Below are 18,337 nucleotides of genomic sequence, written 5' to 3'. Positions count from 1 at the left end.
TCGTTGACATAACCTCTTACTCTCCGGATGCAACCCTAACTCCACTCTCCACACTGTCGGTCGTTTGCGCGGCTTCGCCTAAATGATTAGAAAACATTAAGTGAGATGCGAATCTCGCCAGAGGCCCACCGACTAAGTATTTCCGCCACTCATTATCCTCATTATTACCATTACACAGTACCAGCGGCAATTCTCAGTTGAAACGCGCAGCGTTTTGACCCACCTCGGATCTTTGCGAGAGCTTGACTCCGGAGTAGTGTCAGGGTCCAGCGTCTTGATTCTGGACAGCGGTCTTGGACCCTTGGCTGTAAGCACGGATGAGTTTGACACCTCTATGAGGTGGCATTTTGACCCATACTAGTTCTAAATTAGATTCGAATACTCCGAAGTATAGCCGATTAGATAACCGCTATGTCTCTTTTCGTTCCGCTAATCAAAGCCAGTTGGAACCATCCAGTGGTTGACTTAATTATAATAGTCATTTCTTTGATATGAACTCTATATTCTCACCGGCGATACCCGACAATTTCTACTCATCTGTATGAGCCTGGTTTCTGCAGGGGGGTGGAGAGACTAGGGTACCGGTAAAGAGCGCTAAATTGTCGATTCGGTAAGGAGTACTTCTCCGTCCGTATTTCAACCTTTTAGCGCCGTATGTAGATGTCCTTCTACTTTAAGACGGGTCTTTATGGCTTTTGTGGGTGTGTAGGACCATATCCTTCTCTTTCTCTACTGCTTGCCCTTTCTCCTAAGCCCCCTTCCCTTTATCGCCCGGGAATATCATAAAATGGAAACATCTCCGACACCTCAGCCGCCACTCCGGATCGGGACCCGACGATCCAACCTGGCCATGGTCCAGGCGGAGGGCATTCGGAATTGCCTGCAAAAGATTGCCCCGGATCGATCGTTTGAAATTGAAGCCCTCCGCACGCTGGGTGATCGAGACCAGTTAACGGCGCTGTATAACTTCGGTGCCAAGAGTCTCTGGACTACAGAGCTAGAGGAAAAGCTCAATGCCGGCGAACTGGATGTCATTGTGCACTGTCTAAAAGGTGATTAACATATCTTTCCCATCTCTGAATCATCATGCTCAACCGCAGACCAAACGTCGACTGTTGACCGGGGTTAGACATGCCAACGAGCCTTCCCGACTCCTGTGAGCTCGCAGCTATTCCGCCCCGTGATGATCCCCGGGATGCCTTGATCGTGAAGGCTGGCCTGCCCTACACGAGCTTGAAGAGCCTCCCCGAGGGCGCCGTGGTAGGCACTTCATCCGTCCGGCGCTCAGCCCAGCTCCGCCGTCTCTATCCCCATCTCCGCTTTGCCAATCTCCGCGGCAATGTAGAGACTCGTCTCGCTAAGGTGGACAATTCCGATAGCGAGTACACATGCATGGTGATGTCTGCTGCGGGCCTTGAGCGGGTAGGCCTTGAGCATCGGATTAGCCAGTACCTGGGCTCTAAAGATGGGGGTATTCTCCACGCTGTCGGACAAGGTGCCCTGGGCTTGGAAATTCGCAAGGGAGACAGGAAGATGCAGGAATTGCTGGGTCAGTTGGCTGACCAGCAGTCCACTCTTGCTTGTCTCGCTGAGAGGTCTCTTATGAGGACCCTTGAGGGTGGGTGTAGTGCTCCCATTGGGGTGGAAACGGAGTGGATTTCTGCGGGTGCCTTGAGCATACATGCTATCGTTGTTAGTTTGGACGGTACTAAGAGTGTCGAGGACACTATTGTCTCGAATGTTAAAACTGTCGAGGAAGCAACGGCACTCGGGAAAGAACTCGCGGCTAGACTGGTCAAGGCTGGTGCTGGGGAGATTTTGAACAATATCAATGCCAACCGACCTCCCAAGAACTGATCTGGGTTACGTATCAGAGATTCTGTGCTGGCGCTCTTCTTATTTTAGGGGAGGAGGAGAGGAAACGGCTGTTGTGTTCGTTCTTGTTAGTTCATAAAAAATCCCGCCAGCTGTATAGTAGCGGGGATTTTATGGGCACAAATAGACGGCTCTAGGATTGTCGCTATGCAGGTGTCCGGTGAGTTCGCTACGATCAATGCTGCCCGCGCTGTGGGGTGTTCATTTTCAAGGACATGGCCTTTGAGTCGACTGAGATTATTGTTCGCTCCGGGGCGGATGCTCTCCGGAGTTCCTGGATTGGTTGTGAGTGGAATATGTATATAAAATATTTTCTTTGTATGTCAGGCAATTTGTCACGTCAAAAAACACCTCTAACATTATTTTTTGATTCGAATGGGAAATACGGAAGAATAATTCTGAAGTCGTCCACTTGTGTATGTCTTTACCTTAGCGAGCTCAGGCCCTCCGCTTAATGCGCCCTAAACTAGCAAATTCTCTGCGCCTCGCCATCTCCCGCCTTAGGCCTTCCACGGCCCGATAAGAAGAACGTTAATGACGGAGAAATTAGCATAACTACGCCAAGACAGGGCTAGGACTTGCTCAAAATAAACTACCCTATCAATAGACAGGTCGAAACCCCATGTTCTTTTAGAATAGCTAGACAACGGCCCTGCAGCAGATGCATACATAGCCCCCTTACTTCAGGCAGTTTGCCCGGGACAGGACGTCGATATTGAGGATTATGGGCTCCAGCCGTTCTTATTCGCCAAACCAGACCCCAGATCTCCCTCTTGGCTAGGGCTGATTATGGTATGCAGAGGAAGGATTACAGGAATGCATGAGATTGTGGAGTAGCTGCAGAACTAAACACATTAGCTCACATGTATAAGTGATTGACATCGGTTAGAAACATAGCCACGCCCACCAACTTAACCTTGCAGTACCAAACTACATTGAATGGAGCGAGGAGAGACTCCCTGATTATTATCTTGGAATCAGCGTGAGGAAGGGTTATAAAAGGAAGGGAGATTCCTGTGAAGTTACCTGATTATCTATCTACAATTCAAGGCAATATCACGAGAAACCCCAGACAAGAAACCCATCTCAGTAATCAACCAAAACTATCCACATGTACAGTCTCTTCTCCATCCCTTCCAATTTCCAAGATATGAGCTGATGAAAGTCCCAGTCTGCTATACAAAATGCGCTTCACCACCATCACGATATCTCTCCTCATCTCCCTTTCAAGTGGTGCTCTAGCCGCTAGCATTCCTTCTCCGCACACGTTCAACCCCCCCGGTCCTCGACAAACGTGATGATTGCTCATGTAGCTGTGTGGATGACTGCGGGACCAACTGCGCCGCCTTCGGGGGCACCCCCGGCAGCCAAATGGCCCAGGGGCTTTGCCTTGCTACGTGCGGTGATTCATGTGGGTGTGGCCCGACTGAGGTTTGCAACAATAAGGAAGCTTTGGAGAATATTTGTAAAGTCTTTAAGGAGAGTTCGGATGTCAGGGCAAAGATTATCGGGCCATATTTTTGCTATCTTGCGGAGCAGGAGTAGTCACTAAAGGCGAGGGGAGTGCATATATCTTATTCTCTGCAGTAATTTTTCTCTGTGTGTCTTGGAGGTTTTGTTTTTGTTGTCTATCTATTTATGCTTGTTTGGGAGTTCCTCAATCTGTGACCTAATTAGTAAACATTGAGAGACCACATTCATCTTCTATCAGTTTCAGCAGATAGGGTCCAGGTTCGGCAGTGTTCGACCAAAACGTAATTTATTCCCTTGAACAGATGATATTGTGCAAAGAGCATATCGGGAAAGCCACAATCTCAGGATTAGGAGGAGTTAGGAAAACGCAAATTACATTACTAAAGAGCAGAGCAAATGCATACTCTATATTATGGATCTCATCCATTCCTAATTAGGGCTGAAGCCATCGAGCAAGTCTACCACGATATCAAACAGCATTTAGGGGTGAAAGATGTGAAATCTGATAAGATAAAGTAAGCTGAGAAAAGATATCTTAGCCTGAGTTATGGTCCATGGTTGCTGGTTATTGATAATGTTGACGATATATAGTTCTTGTTGCCATTTCGTCTATAGTGTTCTTCTGCCACCGCTTTGCTCGGAGGCGGTGGCAGAATTTAGGACCGGACCAGCAAAATACTAAACAACAACAGTTAACAGTTACTATAAGAAAACATAGATGTTAGAAATTATTGTTATAGAGATATAAATTACAATATATCCGATCAAGTTTTATTGACCTCATACTATTTCTAGTTTGCATGGGTATGTTTGGTTGAACAGGTCCTGTTCAACGGTAACCTGTACCAAACGATATACGGACTAGTATTCTGTACTAAGACCCTTAAATTACTAGCGCCACGACTCCTCTCAACATCCTATAAACCATGCCCAGGAGGGTAATGACGGGTCCTTCTTCTCCATTCCGGGCCTTTCTGCCCTTGCCAACTGAAACCCGCACTGCCATCATGATTGGCCTTGCCAGGCCACTAACCAGTGCTGTTGCTTTCCCCAGTCCGCGAGTTCCACTTCTGCAGTATTGTGCTCGTGGTGCTGTCTTGCGCACTCTTGTCTCAACGTTTCGCTAAGGGCATAAATTAGAACGATGGGCCAAATCCCTCACAAGAAAAATACTTCTTCTCTCCAAAATTTTCCAAACCGACCCAATGCTTCAGCATTTTGCGCTGTTTTAACCACAGCAACCATTGACCTGACCTAACGCAGTGGATCTCCGCTTCACATGACGCAGGCCAATCATAGAACATAAAATAAAACCCGCCCTGTTCCCCCTCTCACATGCCTCTGCCCCTACCCTTGATCCCTCGCCGCTTTTTCAACATTTTGCTCTGCTGAGTCTCAATCATGGATCGTGGACTTTCAACAAGCACCCGAATCGATGATGAGGGCCTTCGGGAGAGGAATGTGGCCTCTCAGTCTACCTCGACTCTTAGTCCCGAGGCTCTCACGGCCACTGGTGACGTAGAGCTCAAGGACAAGACTGGTAAGGACTGCAAGACATTTGGTCGGACACCTGATGGTACCGGTACGTGCTTTTCTTCCTCGAGAATCAAAGCCTATTTTATGCATTGGTTATATATCTCCAAGGAATATGTGTGATTGTTGCATCTGTGCCTGTCATGGCGGATAAATAAGCTAACTCGTGCCCCTCAACAGTATTCACGGTGCCGCAAACTCATGACATGGTCTCTCAACTCTTGTCCCCCTCGGAACCAAAGAATCTCTCTGACGTGATTGTTCTCGCAATCCTTGGTGCTCACATACTTCTTCTATGGCAGCTTCCCACTGGTGCGAAGGTGCCTGTTTTTGCCATCATCTACCTTTTCTGGCGTGCGGCCTACAACGCTGGAATTGGATGGCTTCTTCATAACCAATCTCACCACAAAACACTGGTCCGCTGGGCTGAGAAAACCAAGGTCTTTGTGAATCCCGCTACGGGCAAGAACCCCCATCCTAACGTGTACAACTTTTTTAAGCGGGAGCTGGAAACTAAGATTCCCCACGACTATTCATTCGATGAAGCCCCAATTGAGTATAACACATGGCTCGTTTTTAGACGGCTTGTGGATCTGATACTAATGTGCGACTTCGTGTCCTACTGTCTCTTTGCAATAGCTTGTAGTCACCACCCTGTCAACGAGAGCGTGTTGATGACTGTCCTGCGATGGTCCGCCGGTATCGTGTTGGTGCTGTTCAACCTTTGGGTCAAGCTCGACGCTCATCGGGTGGTAAAGGACTTTGCCTGGTACTGGGGCGATTTCTTTTATCTCATTGACCAGGAACTGACGTTCGACGGCGTCTTCGAGATGGCACCCCATCCAATGTATTCGGTTGGCTACGCTGGCTATTACGGTATCTCCCTGATGGCCGCGAGCTATAAAGTGCTTTTCATTTCTATAATCGCCCATGCGGCTCAATTCGCTTTCCTAGTGCTTGTCGAGAACCCACATATTGACAAGACGTACAATCCTCCACCGTCCCGCAAGCGTTCAGCAGAGCAGGAAACTGGATCTGTCTCAAGCCGCACTGCCGATTCTCCCATTGCGCCAACGCCGATTGATGAACAAATCCCCCACGCGCCAACCTTTTCAAGCAGCCCACCGCAGTCAGTCCATGAGCTATTAGGACTCCACAATCTGGACCTGTATCGGATAACGGATACTTCATCTGTTCTTATCCAGTTCCTCGTATTTGCTCTCACAGTGTTGACACCCTCTACACCTTGGTACCAATTTCTTTTCGTAGCTAACGCTGCTGTGTGGAGACTTTGGTTCTCGATCGGTGTGGGGTACATGCTCCATCGCCAGTCGAATCATAAGGCCTGGACCCGACACTTCGTTAAGTATGGTGAAACTCCTCAGGAGGCATGGAATCAGTGGAAAGGCACGTATCATTTGAGCATGATCATGTGTTACGCCAGTTTCATTGCTGCAGTATGGAAGATGTACAACTTTCCTGCTGATTGGGGGTACGGCCTGGTCTTGCTCCGCCATGTCTTGGGAGCAGGCCTCATTAGTTTACAAATTTGGACTTCGGTCAGCATCTATGAGTCTCTTGGTGAATTTGGCTGGTTCTACGGTGACTTCTTCTTTGATGGCTCGTCCAAGTTGACGTATAATGGGATCTATCGTTTCTTGAACAACCCTGAGCGTGTACTGGGTCTGGCCGGCGTCTGGGGCGCGGTTCTTATCACCAGCAGCGGGGCCATAACTTTTTTGGCCCTTCTCAGTCACATTCTCAGCCTAGCTTTCATCCAATTTATCGAGCGTCCGCATATGCAGAAGCTGTATGGCCAGAGTCTGCGACAGGATGCGGGGCTTGTGAAAAGCCTGAAAAAGTCACTGCCACCTACTCTTAGACAGCTCCACGGCAGCGTGGATAAGATCTTCGACGAGTCATTCGAGTTTATCGAAGAGATTATCGAGACGGCACGACCGAAACTCGCTAATGGTGTCAACACATTCGTGAAGGATACCACTGCTCTCTTCCAGAGTTACCCCGCCCGTGTCACCATCTCACGCATTGACGAAGATCTGGCCGGATATGATTCGCGGGACTATTCCCTAGAAGTTGAAGGCACTGACTCATCCTCTTTGGCTGAACATGATCAAAGCACTGGTAGAGAGGGCGCTAACGCTCGCATGCCCCTTGATAGACGTGGTGACCTGAAAAACCTTGTTTTCGAATATGGTGCGCCGATTCGGGTCAAGTGGACTGCACCTCTGAATCATAGCAAGAAGGACTGGATTGGCTTGTACAAGGTCACCGATAATACATCCCGTGAAGTTACCCGGGTTTCGTCTCAAGGAAGGTGGATTGCCGTCAATGAAGGCGCCTACGATAACTTGACATGTGAAAAGGGAATTGTTAAAAGCGATGTTGTTATCAAGGCTACACAACAGCAGGATGGGGACAAGCGCGATCTTGCAACCGGCGAGGTTATATTCTCAGGTGACAAACTTTTCTGGACACAAGGCGTCTTCGAATTCCGCTATCATCATAATGCCAAACATAACGTCATGGCAATCTCCAGACCATTTGAGATTCGCATTGGTCGATATGAAGAGGAGGATGACCATGAACTTACACAAGCGTCCGTGGAGAAGAGCCTCTTACCCGTCATCCGCAGCTGCTTCGATCGGGATCCGGAGATCGCTCCAGAGGCCGTAGACGAGCCGTTCGGAAGTCTGGTGGAGCGCGACGGTAAATTCGCTAAGCGGGTTGTATTCGCCGTACACCAAATGTGAGTTTTTTTTCCCCTGGATAGTCATTTTCTTTGCACTCATACTAACTTTTGGCCACAGGTTTGGTGTTGAATTCGCACCTGGAGTTGTTCAGGCCGATGGGACTGTCCGCAACCTCGCCTGGAGGGTGTGCAATGCGAAGAGGGTCCTGGTATGCACACATATATATATCCCAAGACCACCGCTTGATCACTAACTCCTATCTTCTACAGGCTCCTTACAGCATGTCAAGAAACGGCGCGTCCACCCCGACCGAGAGGAAAGAGTAAGGTGTAAAAGTCACTTGGTGCTTCTCTAATCAACGATATGATATACTTGATATGCGCCACGACAAACTTCTGGACATGATTGTGTGGTGTCTGCGATTATTATTGGGAAGGAGGCTTCAACGTAAAATCATCAAGAGAACGAGGAATGGCTAGGAAGCGAGTGGACACACTTGCTTACTTTTTCTGCATCCAAGATGTACTGTTTAGCTATGCATTAACCTCGCCCCGTACATATCATGAATATGAAATACTATTTTCTTTTACGGCTAGATGATCTACAGCAATAGATAGGAGGGACAAAAATGTTTAAAGGAAGTGATTTCATTATTTCTGCCAAAGGTGGCCAACACATTTGCGTCTATATAGTTTTCGAGCACAAGTCTACAATCTGTCCATCTGTCAGCACAATGTGCTATCAAGAAGCGCAGTGTGTAATCGTAAGGAACTACCCGATATACAGGGCAGTTGTAACGAATTGATCAGCCAAGCCGGTTAATTCATCCCATCCCCTGCCAATCGCTACCCCTCTCCAAGCCGTCAAAACGAACAGCAAGTCGAGGCATAGAAACTGACACAAGTCAAGCATAGCATACAAAACTAACAGAGACAGCGCAGACATACAACGATATGAGCCCACTATCCGAAACTCCACAACCTTCCTCCCAGTCGTCACACCATCTTTCGACGGTAGACAAATGGTCCAGTATGAGGGAGATGGACGAATGGATCATTGTAATAGACACTGCGTGTTGGCCGACGCAAGCTCGAGGGGAGATTCTCCAAAGGAGATCATTGAATGGATTGACTAGTTGTCATCATAAAGGTTGGATGGTAGGTGTGTTCAAGTGTGATGAAGTTTTGCATACCTACTGGTTGTTTTGGTTTGGACAGATGAGGTGGTATTCCTGTTATGGTTCTTGAAGCTGTCAGCGAGTTGTTTCATGGCATCGATGAGTAGATGACAATGTGTGAAGCTTCCAATGGTATCAGAAGGTTTGGTATGGTTTAGTTTTCTTCAATGTATTTGCAGAAGCAGAACTGAATAAAAACTTTTTTACATCACGAAAGGAGCTTTGAGGGAGCGAAGAAATATTGAAAACATACCTTGTTAATTTCAAATTCTGTAAGGTCTTGTTGCAGAGTCCTGTCTTAACATTCAATTAGCATATAGCCTAGCATGTTCATCATAACAAAATGAATGTGAGGGATTATTGTCAGATGGTAGTGCATGTTGTTCAATGGCCCATTCGTTTGTCGCCGAACAGAAATTTTGGATAGTTTTCCTCATATAAAATGTAGTGGGATATTGTTGTAGACTGAATTGGAGACTCACAAATAAGAATGTTAGTACCGAGATACTATTGTTGTTGAATCATAATGATCAAATATTTAGACAGGACTGCATCATTAAGCAGAAAACCTCTCGGTTTTTTGTGTGGGAAAGTAAGAAAGGAAGAGAGAGAAGAGAAGCGCGGAAGGGTAGAAAAAGGAAGGAAAAATTGGCGTCGACTCCACTTGTGCAACGCAGGCAAACAGAACAAACATCCCTCCAAAATTGTAGATTTCCATTTCTGGGCCTCGAAACCAGCTTCCCAAGCTGACTTCAAGTCTTCAGTCTTAACGACGTATTCGCTCGTCGCATCCTTCATCAATTATTTTATCGGATGCCAAGTAATGTGTAATGACTGACCGAAGAAGAATCAATGGGCCGCCCAGCGGCACGAGGCCTGCAGTTTTTGCCTCGTCTCTAAACTCCGCCTCCGATATTGCGACTGGCCGACCACAACGTCAGAGGCAACCTAATGAATTGCGGAAAATCTGTAAGATTTACCACCCTCCTGTGACGGTTAATGTAGTGCTTGGACTTACGTGGATTAAACCTAGTCTTGAAAACTGGCCTCATTCCTTCTGCTTCTGGATCCGCCTATCTTGAATATGAACCTTCGGCTTCTCTCGCCGCCGCACGCTCGTCACCCAAGTCTCTCATCCCCCCCTCCTCAGCATTGAAACTCGCCTGCACAGTCCATGGACCGAAACCGCTTCCTCGCTCTGCTACGTTCTCCCCCAACCTAGTCCTTACAACTCACATCAAATATGCTCCGTTCGCCGCCCGCAAGAGGAAAGGACATATCCGCGATGCCAGCGAACGAGATCTTGGAGTACACCTAGAGACCGCCCTGAGAGGGGTGATTGTCGCTGAGCGGTGGCCGAAGAGTGGACTCGATATCACTATCACCATCCTAGAAGCAGAAGATGACCGTTGGTGGGGCGATGCGCCCGACTCTCATGATGCTCCATGGGGAATGATGAATGTTCTTGCTGGATGTATTACCGCTGCGTCTGCTGCCATCTCAGACGCTCGTATTGATTGCCTTGATCTCATTGCTGGCGGTGTGGCTGCTATTGTGGCCGACGAATCAGAAGACGGCGAAGCCAAGCCGAAGTTGATGTTAGACACAGATCCAGCGGAACACAAGGCCATATTGTCCGCATGTGTGGTCGCTTATATGCCTTCCAGAGATGAAATTACAGAGATTTGGCTCAAGGGAGACAGCTCAAAGGCGCTGTTAGGACCCGATGATAAGCGCTCTGGACACGAAGCACTGTTAGATGGTGCTGTGGATGCTGCTCGGGGGGCACATTCCGTCCTGGCAGAGGCTGTCAGAGAGTCTGCGGAGCGCTTTGCGGGTCTGGCTCCTGGGGGAGGTGCTACACAATAAACTACTGGTTCAAGATCAAGATGAAATGTCATTGCATGCTCTAATATATCCACTGTCAATTTTCTTCTTAGCATTGAATGTAAATGGGTTCTGGGTGTCCTTTGTTTTGTTCGAAGTACTGTAGCCATGGCTGGGTTACCAGACTGACAGTTACAGTAGTGGGCCAAAAGTATTACCACACCTTGCCAGTAAATATCACTAAACTTACCCAAGGTTTTGGTGTTATGTGTTCTACTATCTACTAGATAGAACACTCTCGGAAACAAAATAGTCTAGAATCAGGCGCTCGGTACAGGAGGTTTATAAAGCTCAGTTAGGCAGCTAAACACTATATATCTCAGATAGAACGTGGTTTATTACTAAAGGCCTAGAATAAGCCAGTACTCAGAGTACTGATTGTTAGTACCTCTTATAGCGTCTCTAGCTTAATCTTACAGGAGATTCTGCGCGGATATTATATTAGAAGATAGAAAAGTAAAAATGCGCTCGGTCCTAGACGCTGCTGTAGAGAATAGTGGCCAGTTAGAACCAATCATTCTAGAACGGGATGATTAGCCAGGAATAGGGTCTATTCAAAATTCCTATATTACCTACCAGGGAAAATGTCTCCTACCAATCTACAAGTCTAGACTTCCAATAAGGTAACGCTCAAATCCATATATCTAAACAGGCCCAGACATGGCTTCAAAGATATAGTAGATTCTAAATCGGCCGGCCCTATTCGCCTAATTTAAACACTGTTAAAAAAACCTCTGATACTGACTTTGAAAAAAAAGCTAAAGGAGCTATATCCGACGCCCTTTCTAGATGGGGTATCGGGAATACATACTAAGTGTTTTAGGTAGGCTATTTAAGCTATGTAGAATACTGCCTTTGATCAGGACATCAAATTGCCTAGTTCTATACTGGACACGCAGACCTTGAGCTGTATATAAAGCACGTGGATGATATACTATTACTATGCTGAGGAATCAAAGCTTACTCCTTATTTTGAGCTCAAAGGCTTTTAATTTTGATAATCTATTAAGGGTTTAAATGGGTGTTGCAATGCTTTTGACCTAGTCGTTTACCAGGTGAATGAATTGCCAGTGGCCAGTGGGAGCTTGAGAGCTTGCATTCACCCTATTCACCAGAACAACGCAGCTTTGTGGTGTTTCTCCCACACCTTACATTCTTCTCATCACAAGTACCCTGCCTATTCATACACAGGCTCAGTCAACCCCATCTCATACACAAGATAAAACGACTTTAGCTACACTACAAGCCCATCATGAAGTCTGCCAACCTGCGCGCCAAACCGAAGACTGATGAACACCTTGTGTTCCTGTATCTATGTCTAATTAACTCAGGAGGGGTCAATACTGTAAGCTCCCTTGTTCCCAAAGGCATTTTGTGACATGTGATTCTCACATCTACTTTACAGATCAATTTCAATGCCGTCGCTGATGCTTCAAACATCAATGTCCCAGCCGCGCGTATGCGTTGGGCCCGCTTGAAAGCCAGAATCGAGAAAGAAATGGCCGAGGGCTCTGGCGATCCCAACGCGGGTGAACCGTCTGCCGCGTCTACACCTGCCGCGTCTACGCCTACCCCCTCTCCCGCGAAGACAGCCTCACCTGCGAAGAAACGCTGTGTGAAGCGGAAGATCAGAAGTGAGCCTGAAGACGATGGCGTCGCTGAAAACAATGACGAGAGCAACCCTACTGCGGAGGAAAGTTAGGTCAGGCTAGCACTGTACATGCGTCCTGACATTGTAATTGCGAGGAGCATGGTCGAAGAGTTATGAGGTGTCAAACTTGGAGATATGACGGGTAATTGGTGAACATGCTGCTTTTGGATCAAGCGGGATGATTTTATGGGTAGTGAGGCTGTGAAAGCGGGCGGTGTTTTTGAACGGTACGTTCGTCATGATGGGGCTTAGATAGCTGAGACAAAGAATTGAAGACTTCGGTGAACCGCGTGGTGTATGCGTATGCAAGCAACGTAGACCTATTGATAAAGTAGACTGCTGTCTTTGATAGCTCATAGATCGACTTTCGATTTACCCAAGGCATCCTTGCGTTCCCTGGAGCTGACTTTGAAGTTCCTTGGCTAAGACTAACGACCGTTAGTATGTCATATGCACGGTTCAGCCAGCCTTTGCCGAAGTGTCTCGGAGGTGATTCAGAGCTGAGCACATCGAAAGCGTCCTTCGTTGGCTGTCAAGTGTGATACCTGTCAGTCAAAGCTCCCATCACATAGGCACTAGCCGCATAGAGGATGATCGAAAGACGCTAATTGAAATAGCTTGACTGTGGCGAGTCATGGACGATGCGATTGATCGTGATATTCATACTTAATCAGGATTATGATAGCAAACGTCCCGTTTGGTAGGAACTCACGCTTCATAGATCAAGAATCCTTAAATGAACGGGTTGGGTTCTGGACCCGCAGGGATCAACAGAAGGTGCCGTCTTATTTACCGGAAATGGCCCTAGTGCACTTCAGTCCTTTGGCGACACTTCCGTTGCTGATTAGGATCGTTGACGTGTATACCAAATCCTGTTAGTTCGGTGCCGGGGGGCGGTTCGTAAATAGTATTTTTTTTTTTACGCCAAAGGTGAAAGAACGGTGCCCAATAACATATCCTTGGTCAATGATAGACTTGTGATTATTTTCTACAGATCTGTCAGCCATACGTACATTTCTTACAGTACGCTACCTACAGACATACCTATAGGCTATAATTCAGAGCGTTGCTAGGGCTCCAGCCCTCTCCCATCCACATAATATGATGGCTGTCAGGCAACCGCGGGAGGAGTCAAATTTTACCTTTAGTGCCGCTTCAACGGTTAATGTGGTCCCCGAGGAACGGAGACTCAGGGGAGGTTCCATACACACATGCGTAACTTTCAGGCACTCAACCAGTTTTTTGTGTGCTGTGGATCTTGACTCTCATATATTAAAGGTCTATTATTGGCGATGGCTCCTCCCTGTAAAGCAATCGGAAGTTCTTCCGCAGGCACCGAAGAACTGTCTTAGTTCATTGTTCCTAATTTTCGATATTCCCCTCTCCCATCTAGATCGTTCGCAATCTCGTTTCCTAGGCGCATCGGGCTTGCTCTCCAAGATCCCGGGATTCTATAGTTCCATCTCCCTGAGATCCCCGATAGACCACCCCCAAACTGGTGTTCACGGAGTGTTTCCGTGCGAGATGCAATCTCGTCTAGTATGTATGTACTGTACTATGCTCACAACCCTAACGCAAGCTGAGAAACATGCATGAGCTGTCACAAGGAGGGGCCACCCTGGAGGATGGACTAACCCAATAAGGCTTTCGACACGAGGCCTCAGTAGGAAAAAGAAAGCATGAGAAGTAATCTGCAGGCCAGGGTGAAGGGTGGACTATCAGCGGATATTGCTAATCATCTTACCGTCTTCCTTGATCAACAACCATCACTCGGAGGTTGATCTCGAAAAAAACCGGAATAGGAAGCTGTGCGGTTCCACTGGTAACCGTACGTTGGGTAGTCGGAGCTGTCCGCGATGATACTTCCGTAATTATGTACGTACTCCGTACTCTGTACTGAATTTTTCCAGTGGTTTGGTCCGAAGAAATTAATCATGGAAGTTCGGCTCCTGTGAAAGCGAGAGTGACGCCCCTTTACTAGTCGCTGGCCCTATTCATATCACCGGTTGACGATCTCCGGTTGGTGATACGCTAACAAGACCTCGGTTCAGGAAAGGACTAACTGACCCAGGACTAGCGGGGACTATCAAATACAGCATCTCGGGATTTGACTGGCCCGCAATTTGACTACCCGAGCCCCAATTCCAACCCTCTTTCAAACCTGGTAAACTTTCTTCGTACCGGGCGGTACAGAACCACCATGACCGAAGTCAGTCCTTGGTACGAGAGTATGAATCTTATTCGTGTGTGTTTGTGTTCCACTTCCTTTCTCCGGGAGAGCGTAAGCATTCTCCTCCTAAGCCTACTCCATATGTCACTAGTCTCATAGTCCCACTGTTACGTTGAACCATTCCGTTCCTGATTGGGTGGCAGAACATGCAGATCCAATTTGAGTGGCATCGCTGTCAAGTGGGGTTCAAGCTCTACTTTTAGGTCATGCATGATGGTATGCACCTTAACCGCGGGCGAAAGGGCCCCTGCACATTCTAAACGAAGATTTTCTCAGTGTGTGCATTATCACCTAGGGCTTGGTCAACGTGCTGACCATACATGATAATGCTAGTGATGATGATGATGGGTCCCCGAGAGGAACGGAGTAATGCAGCTAAAGGAACGAAGACGAGACTATCAGCTTGAACCCTGGACATGGCGTTGGGCTTAACGGCCCTCGACTGCTTCTGACTAGTCTTTGGTTTACCCATCCGCGGACTCAGGCCTAAGCCCCATCGCTTTGTCCGTCGCTCAATGGATCCTGGAGACCGGCCCATCTCCTTCCCCTGGATCCAGGAACAGGCATTGGATCTGCAAACCGGCTAAGTCTCGAGCATATGGAGTAAACTCTTTTCTCCCTGGTCCCCTCGATCGGTCGTTCTTCTTCACTGATGATTTCTTTCCTTCAATCCATTACTTGCGCGCAGTATAGGATAGGGTTTGAGGAGTAACCTCGGTGCACATTGATATTATCATGAGATGAGAGCAGTGTAAAAAAGTTGTCCACTTTGACTTCTGTTCCAATCTGACCTTTTGTCTATCTTTTTTTATTTTCTTTTTTTGTTCTCGCCCTCGTCCTTCCTTTTTCTAAATTCCTCACGTTGATCTGTGTCCTGCGCTCTAGTGTTCTCCCACCAAAACATTCTCTAGTGTATGCTTTTCTACCGAGTGCGCCTGACTCGATTACCGGAGAGCATTGTTGCAATTTGGAATTGAGCAGACCTTAAGTAATTTGTTCGCGCACATTGACGCAAAATGGTTGCCCTAAAACGGTTTTTCCAAGCGGAGAAAAGCCAGTCCGTACATTCTAAGGATGGAGCTACTCGGACAAGCAATACACCAGAAAGCGATCTGTCTTCAAACCCGAGCCCCTCGCAGTTTCTAGAACCAGATCATCCATTTCAGCGAATTGAGAAGCAATTCGAAGTCTTGCATGATCAACTGCAGGCACGGCCGTTGTCCCCATGTTCACCCGCTCCTCCATCTCGCGCCTCGACCCGTACCACGACTCGAGATCCTCGGCACGTTGACTTGCTGGAAGCTTTATTCTCTTCGCACCGATACCATATCCAGAGTGCGCAGACATTGTCACCCATTAGTCCATACAATGAAGATATCGCAGAACGAAATATGACTCGGTTCCTTCAAGGGCAATCGGGGAAATCGGGCAAACCGACTATGTACTCGCGCATACTCTCTGCTCTATATCAAGAAGATGTGGCGGACAGAAACATTGCTAGAAACAGGAGGGGCGGCCGTCCCTCTTCTCGCAATACTTCCAGTCGCTCTCGTGGAAACTCCTTTCAACGGAATTCTCAGAGTCACCAAGATGAAGCTCGTTGTCGCCCTCGGTCAAAGGCTGGAAGCAGTTTAGCTCGGTCAATGTCTCAGGAAGCCCCGAGGTCTACGACTCCCCCTCGCGCTGACCAGTCAACCACTCCGCGACAAAATGTGTCCCCCGCCACCGAAGGCCCTCTCCGACAGCAAAGATCGGTGCCAAATATTTCCGCCGAGCCAACTAATAGTCCCCAGGGGGAAGCTGATTCAAAATCTGGTGGATTCCTCCGTGTTCCTCCCCCTTACAAACAAGGCGACACATGGAGCAGCACTCCTTTACCAGACAGTCCAACGTTGCCCCTCATGGTGACCGGAGATACTAAGACCGTCGAAAGCCACTCAACGCCAGATTTACCACCTATCAGATCAAGCCGTAGCCGCAGTTCTTCGGCGACGTCGAATAGCCACAATCAGTCCAACGCAACCAAATCGAAGCACAGAAAGAATGTCCGGGATCTGTCCATCGATACAGAATTGGCAGCTCGCGGAAAGCCGTCTGCGAAGATTACGCACCGTGCCATACAGCCACCTACCCCAAGTAGCTTCGGAATGAAGCAGAACCCTAGCATTGCAGAGGTTATGAACAGCCTGCTACCAGCTGGGTCACCAATCTCGCCATCACCAGGGCTCCAGTCGGACCAGAAGATTGCGGAAATAATGGATATGTTCAGACAGGCATATACGTCATCTCCAGTCATCTCGCCCCATCCCACTTATGAAACTCTCCAGGATGCGATCATTCGTGAGATCAATTCGCACGAGGCATTCCAGCGTGTGCCTCTTCCTGAACCCGGGCCTCCGTTTACTCCTTCTTTCTCCCAGGAAGCATTCTATCCAGAAATCGACATACCTAAGACCGAGGGTCCAAGCTCGAACCGGACCATGTCTCTGAGAGATGGTCAGATCTCTAAATTGATCAGGCGGGGCTCCTTCAAGAAGCACAGGAGAGGGTCTGACGCCCGCAGGAGTATATCCACTACCAGTGTCCCTTCAAAAGTCTTCTGGAAGTCATCGGAAACCACCAGTCGGCGAAGACACACTGATGCACCCCCTCCTTCACCTGGCTTCTTCAGTACCCTGGAACAGAACCAAGCACCCAAGGAGCCAGTGACATACATGGACCTCATCTCCAAGGCGAGGAAGTCCCCTGCAAATATCCCAACACCAGACATGGCCAGGAACCTCGGTAACCCCCAACCACCTGCTACTGTATCTCTCGAGAGCGTCAACCCAGCGCCTTCTGTTTTCCACATGCGTGCGCAGGCATCAGCATCGACCATCAACAGCTTCTCCGCGGATGACAGTGACGAAGAGGTGATCGAACTACCCAGTGTTGGAATTCCCCAGTTACAAATCCACGGTGTTGACGAGAACAATGTGACCTATGTCGCCGAAAATACCTCTCCACGAAACGCATTTAGACTCATGAGCTGGCCACAAAGGTCAGGCAGAAGTGTCAGCCTCAGGGGGAACTGGTTCACAAATGAGACCAGCAACAGCCCCTCTCGCTCATCCTCCAGGGGCGGGCTCACAACCCGCTCGGTAGCATCTTGCTGAATCTTTCATGATATAGCCGGAGTTCGTCTGGCATCCCAGTCTTTAACGGAATCCACTCATATACCCCTATCCTATCTCATCCTACTCTACTATATCCCTCCATTCCTTACTTCAATACCTCCTTGACGATACTCTGTCGCATGATGTTGTGCTACATCTCGTTTTACGTTCATTCAACTCTGCACATCCTGCAAATACCTTCCTTGATTTTGGTTTTCTTGTCCATTTTATACTCTCAAGCGCATCTATTCCCTTGTCGGGCTTTTTCTTTTTTGTTGATCTATATATCCAATGAGGATCTATATCCTCTTGCATTGCATACTTACTTAGCATCCATCTGAACATTTCCTTCTGTTTCCTGCATATGTTGCATATTAGCGTTGTTAGTATACCAAGTCTACATATCCAACCAATTACAATAGAAATATTCTAAGATGAAGTCCCTGGAGCAGATCATATCAAACGAGAAGATCAAAATCACATCAACTCGTAAGTCATTCAATATCTTAAAACCACTGTATGATATGTAAGTTCACCGCCCCCGTCCCCCTGTAAATCACAAAGGTATCTTTAATTTTTAACCACACCCGCTCCTAAACTCTCATGAGATATGCACGTCTCTTTCTCTCTTTTCTTAGGTCTTTC

The 18,337-nt window shown here is 47.8% G+C and overlaps 4 protein-coding genes across 4 annotated transcripts; all 4 read left to right on the top strand.

Annotated features, from left to right (window-relative positions):
• Positions 1 to 787: 787 nt before the first annotated feature.
• AO090012000205 (porphobilinogen deaminase) lies at positions 788 to 1,857 on the top strand (the record flags this gene model as incomplete). Its single annotated transcript, XM_001727208.1, has 2 exons — positions 788 to 1,052; positions 1,130 to 1,857. 2 exons carry the CDS (start codon positions 788 to 790, stop codon positions 1,855 to 1,857), a joined length of 993 nt encoding a protein of 330 aa, XP_001727260.1.
• A 2,892-nt stretch (positions 1,858 to 4,749) lies between these two features.
• AO090012000204 (phosphatidylethanolamine N-methyltransferase) lies at positions 4,750 to 7,918 on the top strand (the record flags this gene model as incomplete). Its single annotated transcript, XM_001727207.3, has 4 exons — positions 4,750 to 4,930; positions 5,062 to 7,648; positions 7,710 to 7,800; positions 7,862 to 7,918. The coding sequence occupies 4 exons, from the start codon at positions 4,750 to 4,752 to the stop codon at positions 7,916 to 7,918; spliced, it is 2,916 nt and encodes a 971-aa protein (XP_001727259.1).
• Positions 7,919 to 9,599: 1,681 nt separating this feature from the next.
• Positions 9,600 to 10,638, top strand: AO090012000203 (3' exoribonuclease family protein; the record flags this gene model as incomplete). Its single annotated transcript, XM_001727206.3, has 2 exons — positions 9,600 to 9,738; positions 9,803 to 10,638. 2 exons carry the CDS (start codon positions 9,600 to 9,602, stop codon positions 10,636 to 10,638), a joined length of 975 nt encoding a protein of 324 aa, XP_001727258.1.
• A 4,915-nt stretch (positions 10,639 to 15,553) lies between these two features.
• AO090012000201 (uncharacterized protein) lies at positions 15,554 to 17,692 on the top strand (the record flags this gene model as incomplete). Its single annotated transcript, XM_001727205.3, has 1 exon — positions 15,554 to 17,692. The coding sequence occupies one exon, from the start codon at positions 15,554 to 15,556 to the stop codon at positions 17,690 to 17,692; it is 2,139 nt and encodes a 712-aa protein (XP_001727257.1).
• Between the last annotated feature and the right edge of the window lie 645 nt (positions 17,693 to 18,337).

This window comes from Aspergillus oryzae, chromosome 4 (assembly GCF_000184455.2).
Source record: "Aspergillus oryzae RIB40 DNA, chromosome 4".
NCBI lineage: Eukaryota > Fungi > Ascomycota > Eurotiomycetes > Eurotiales > Aspergillaceae > Aspergillus > Aspergillus oryzae.
This window is presented reverse-complemented; position numbering and strand designations above follow the sequence as displayed.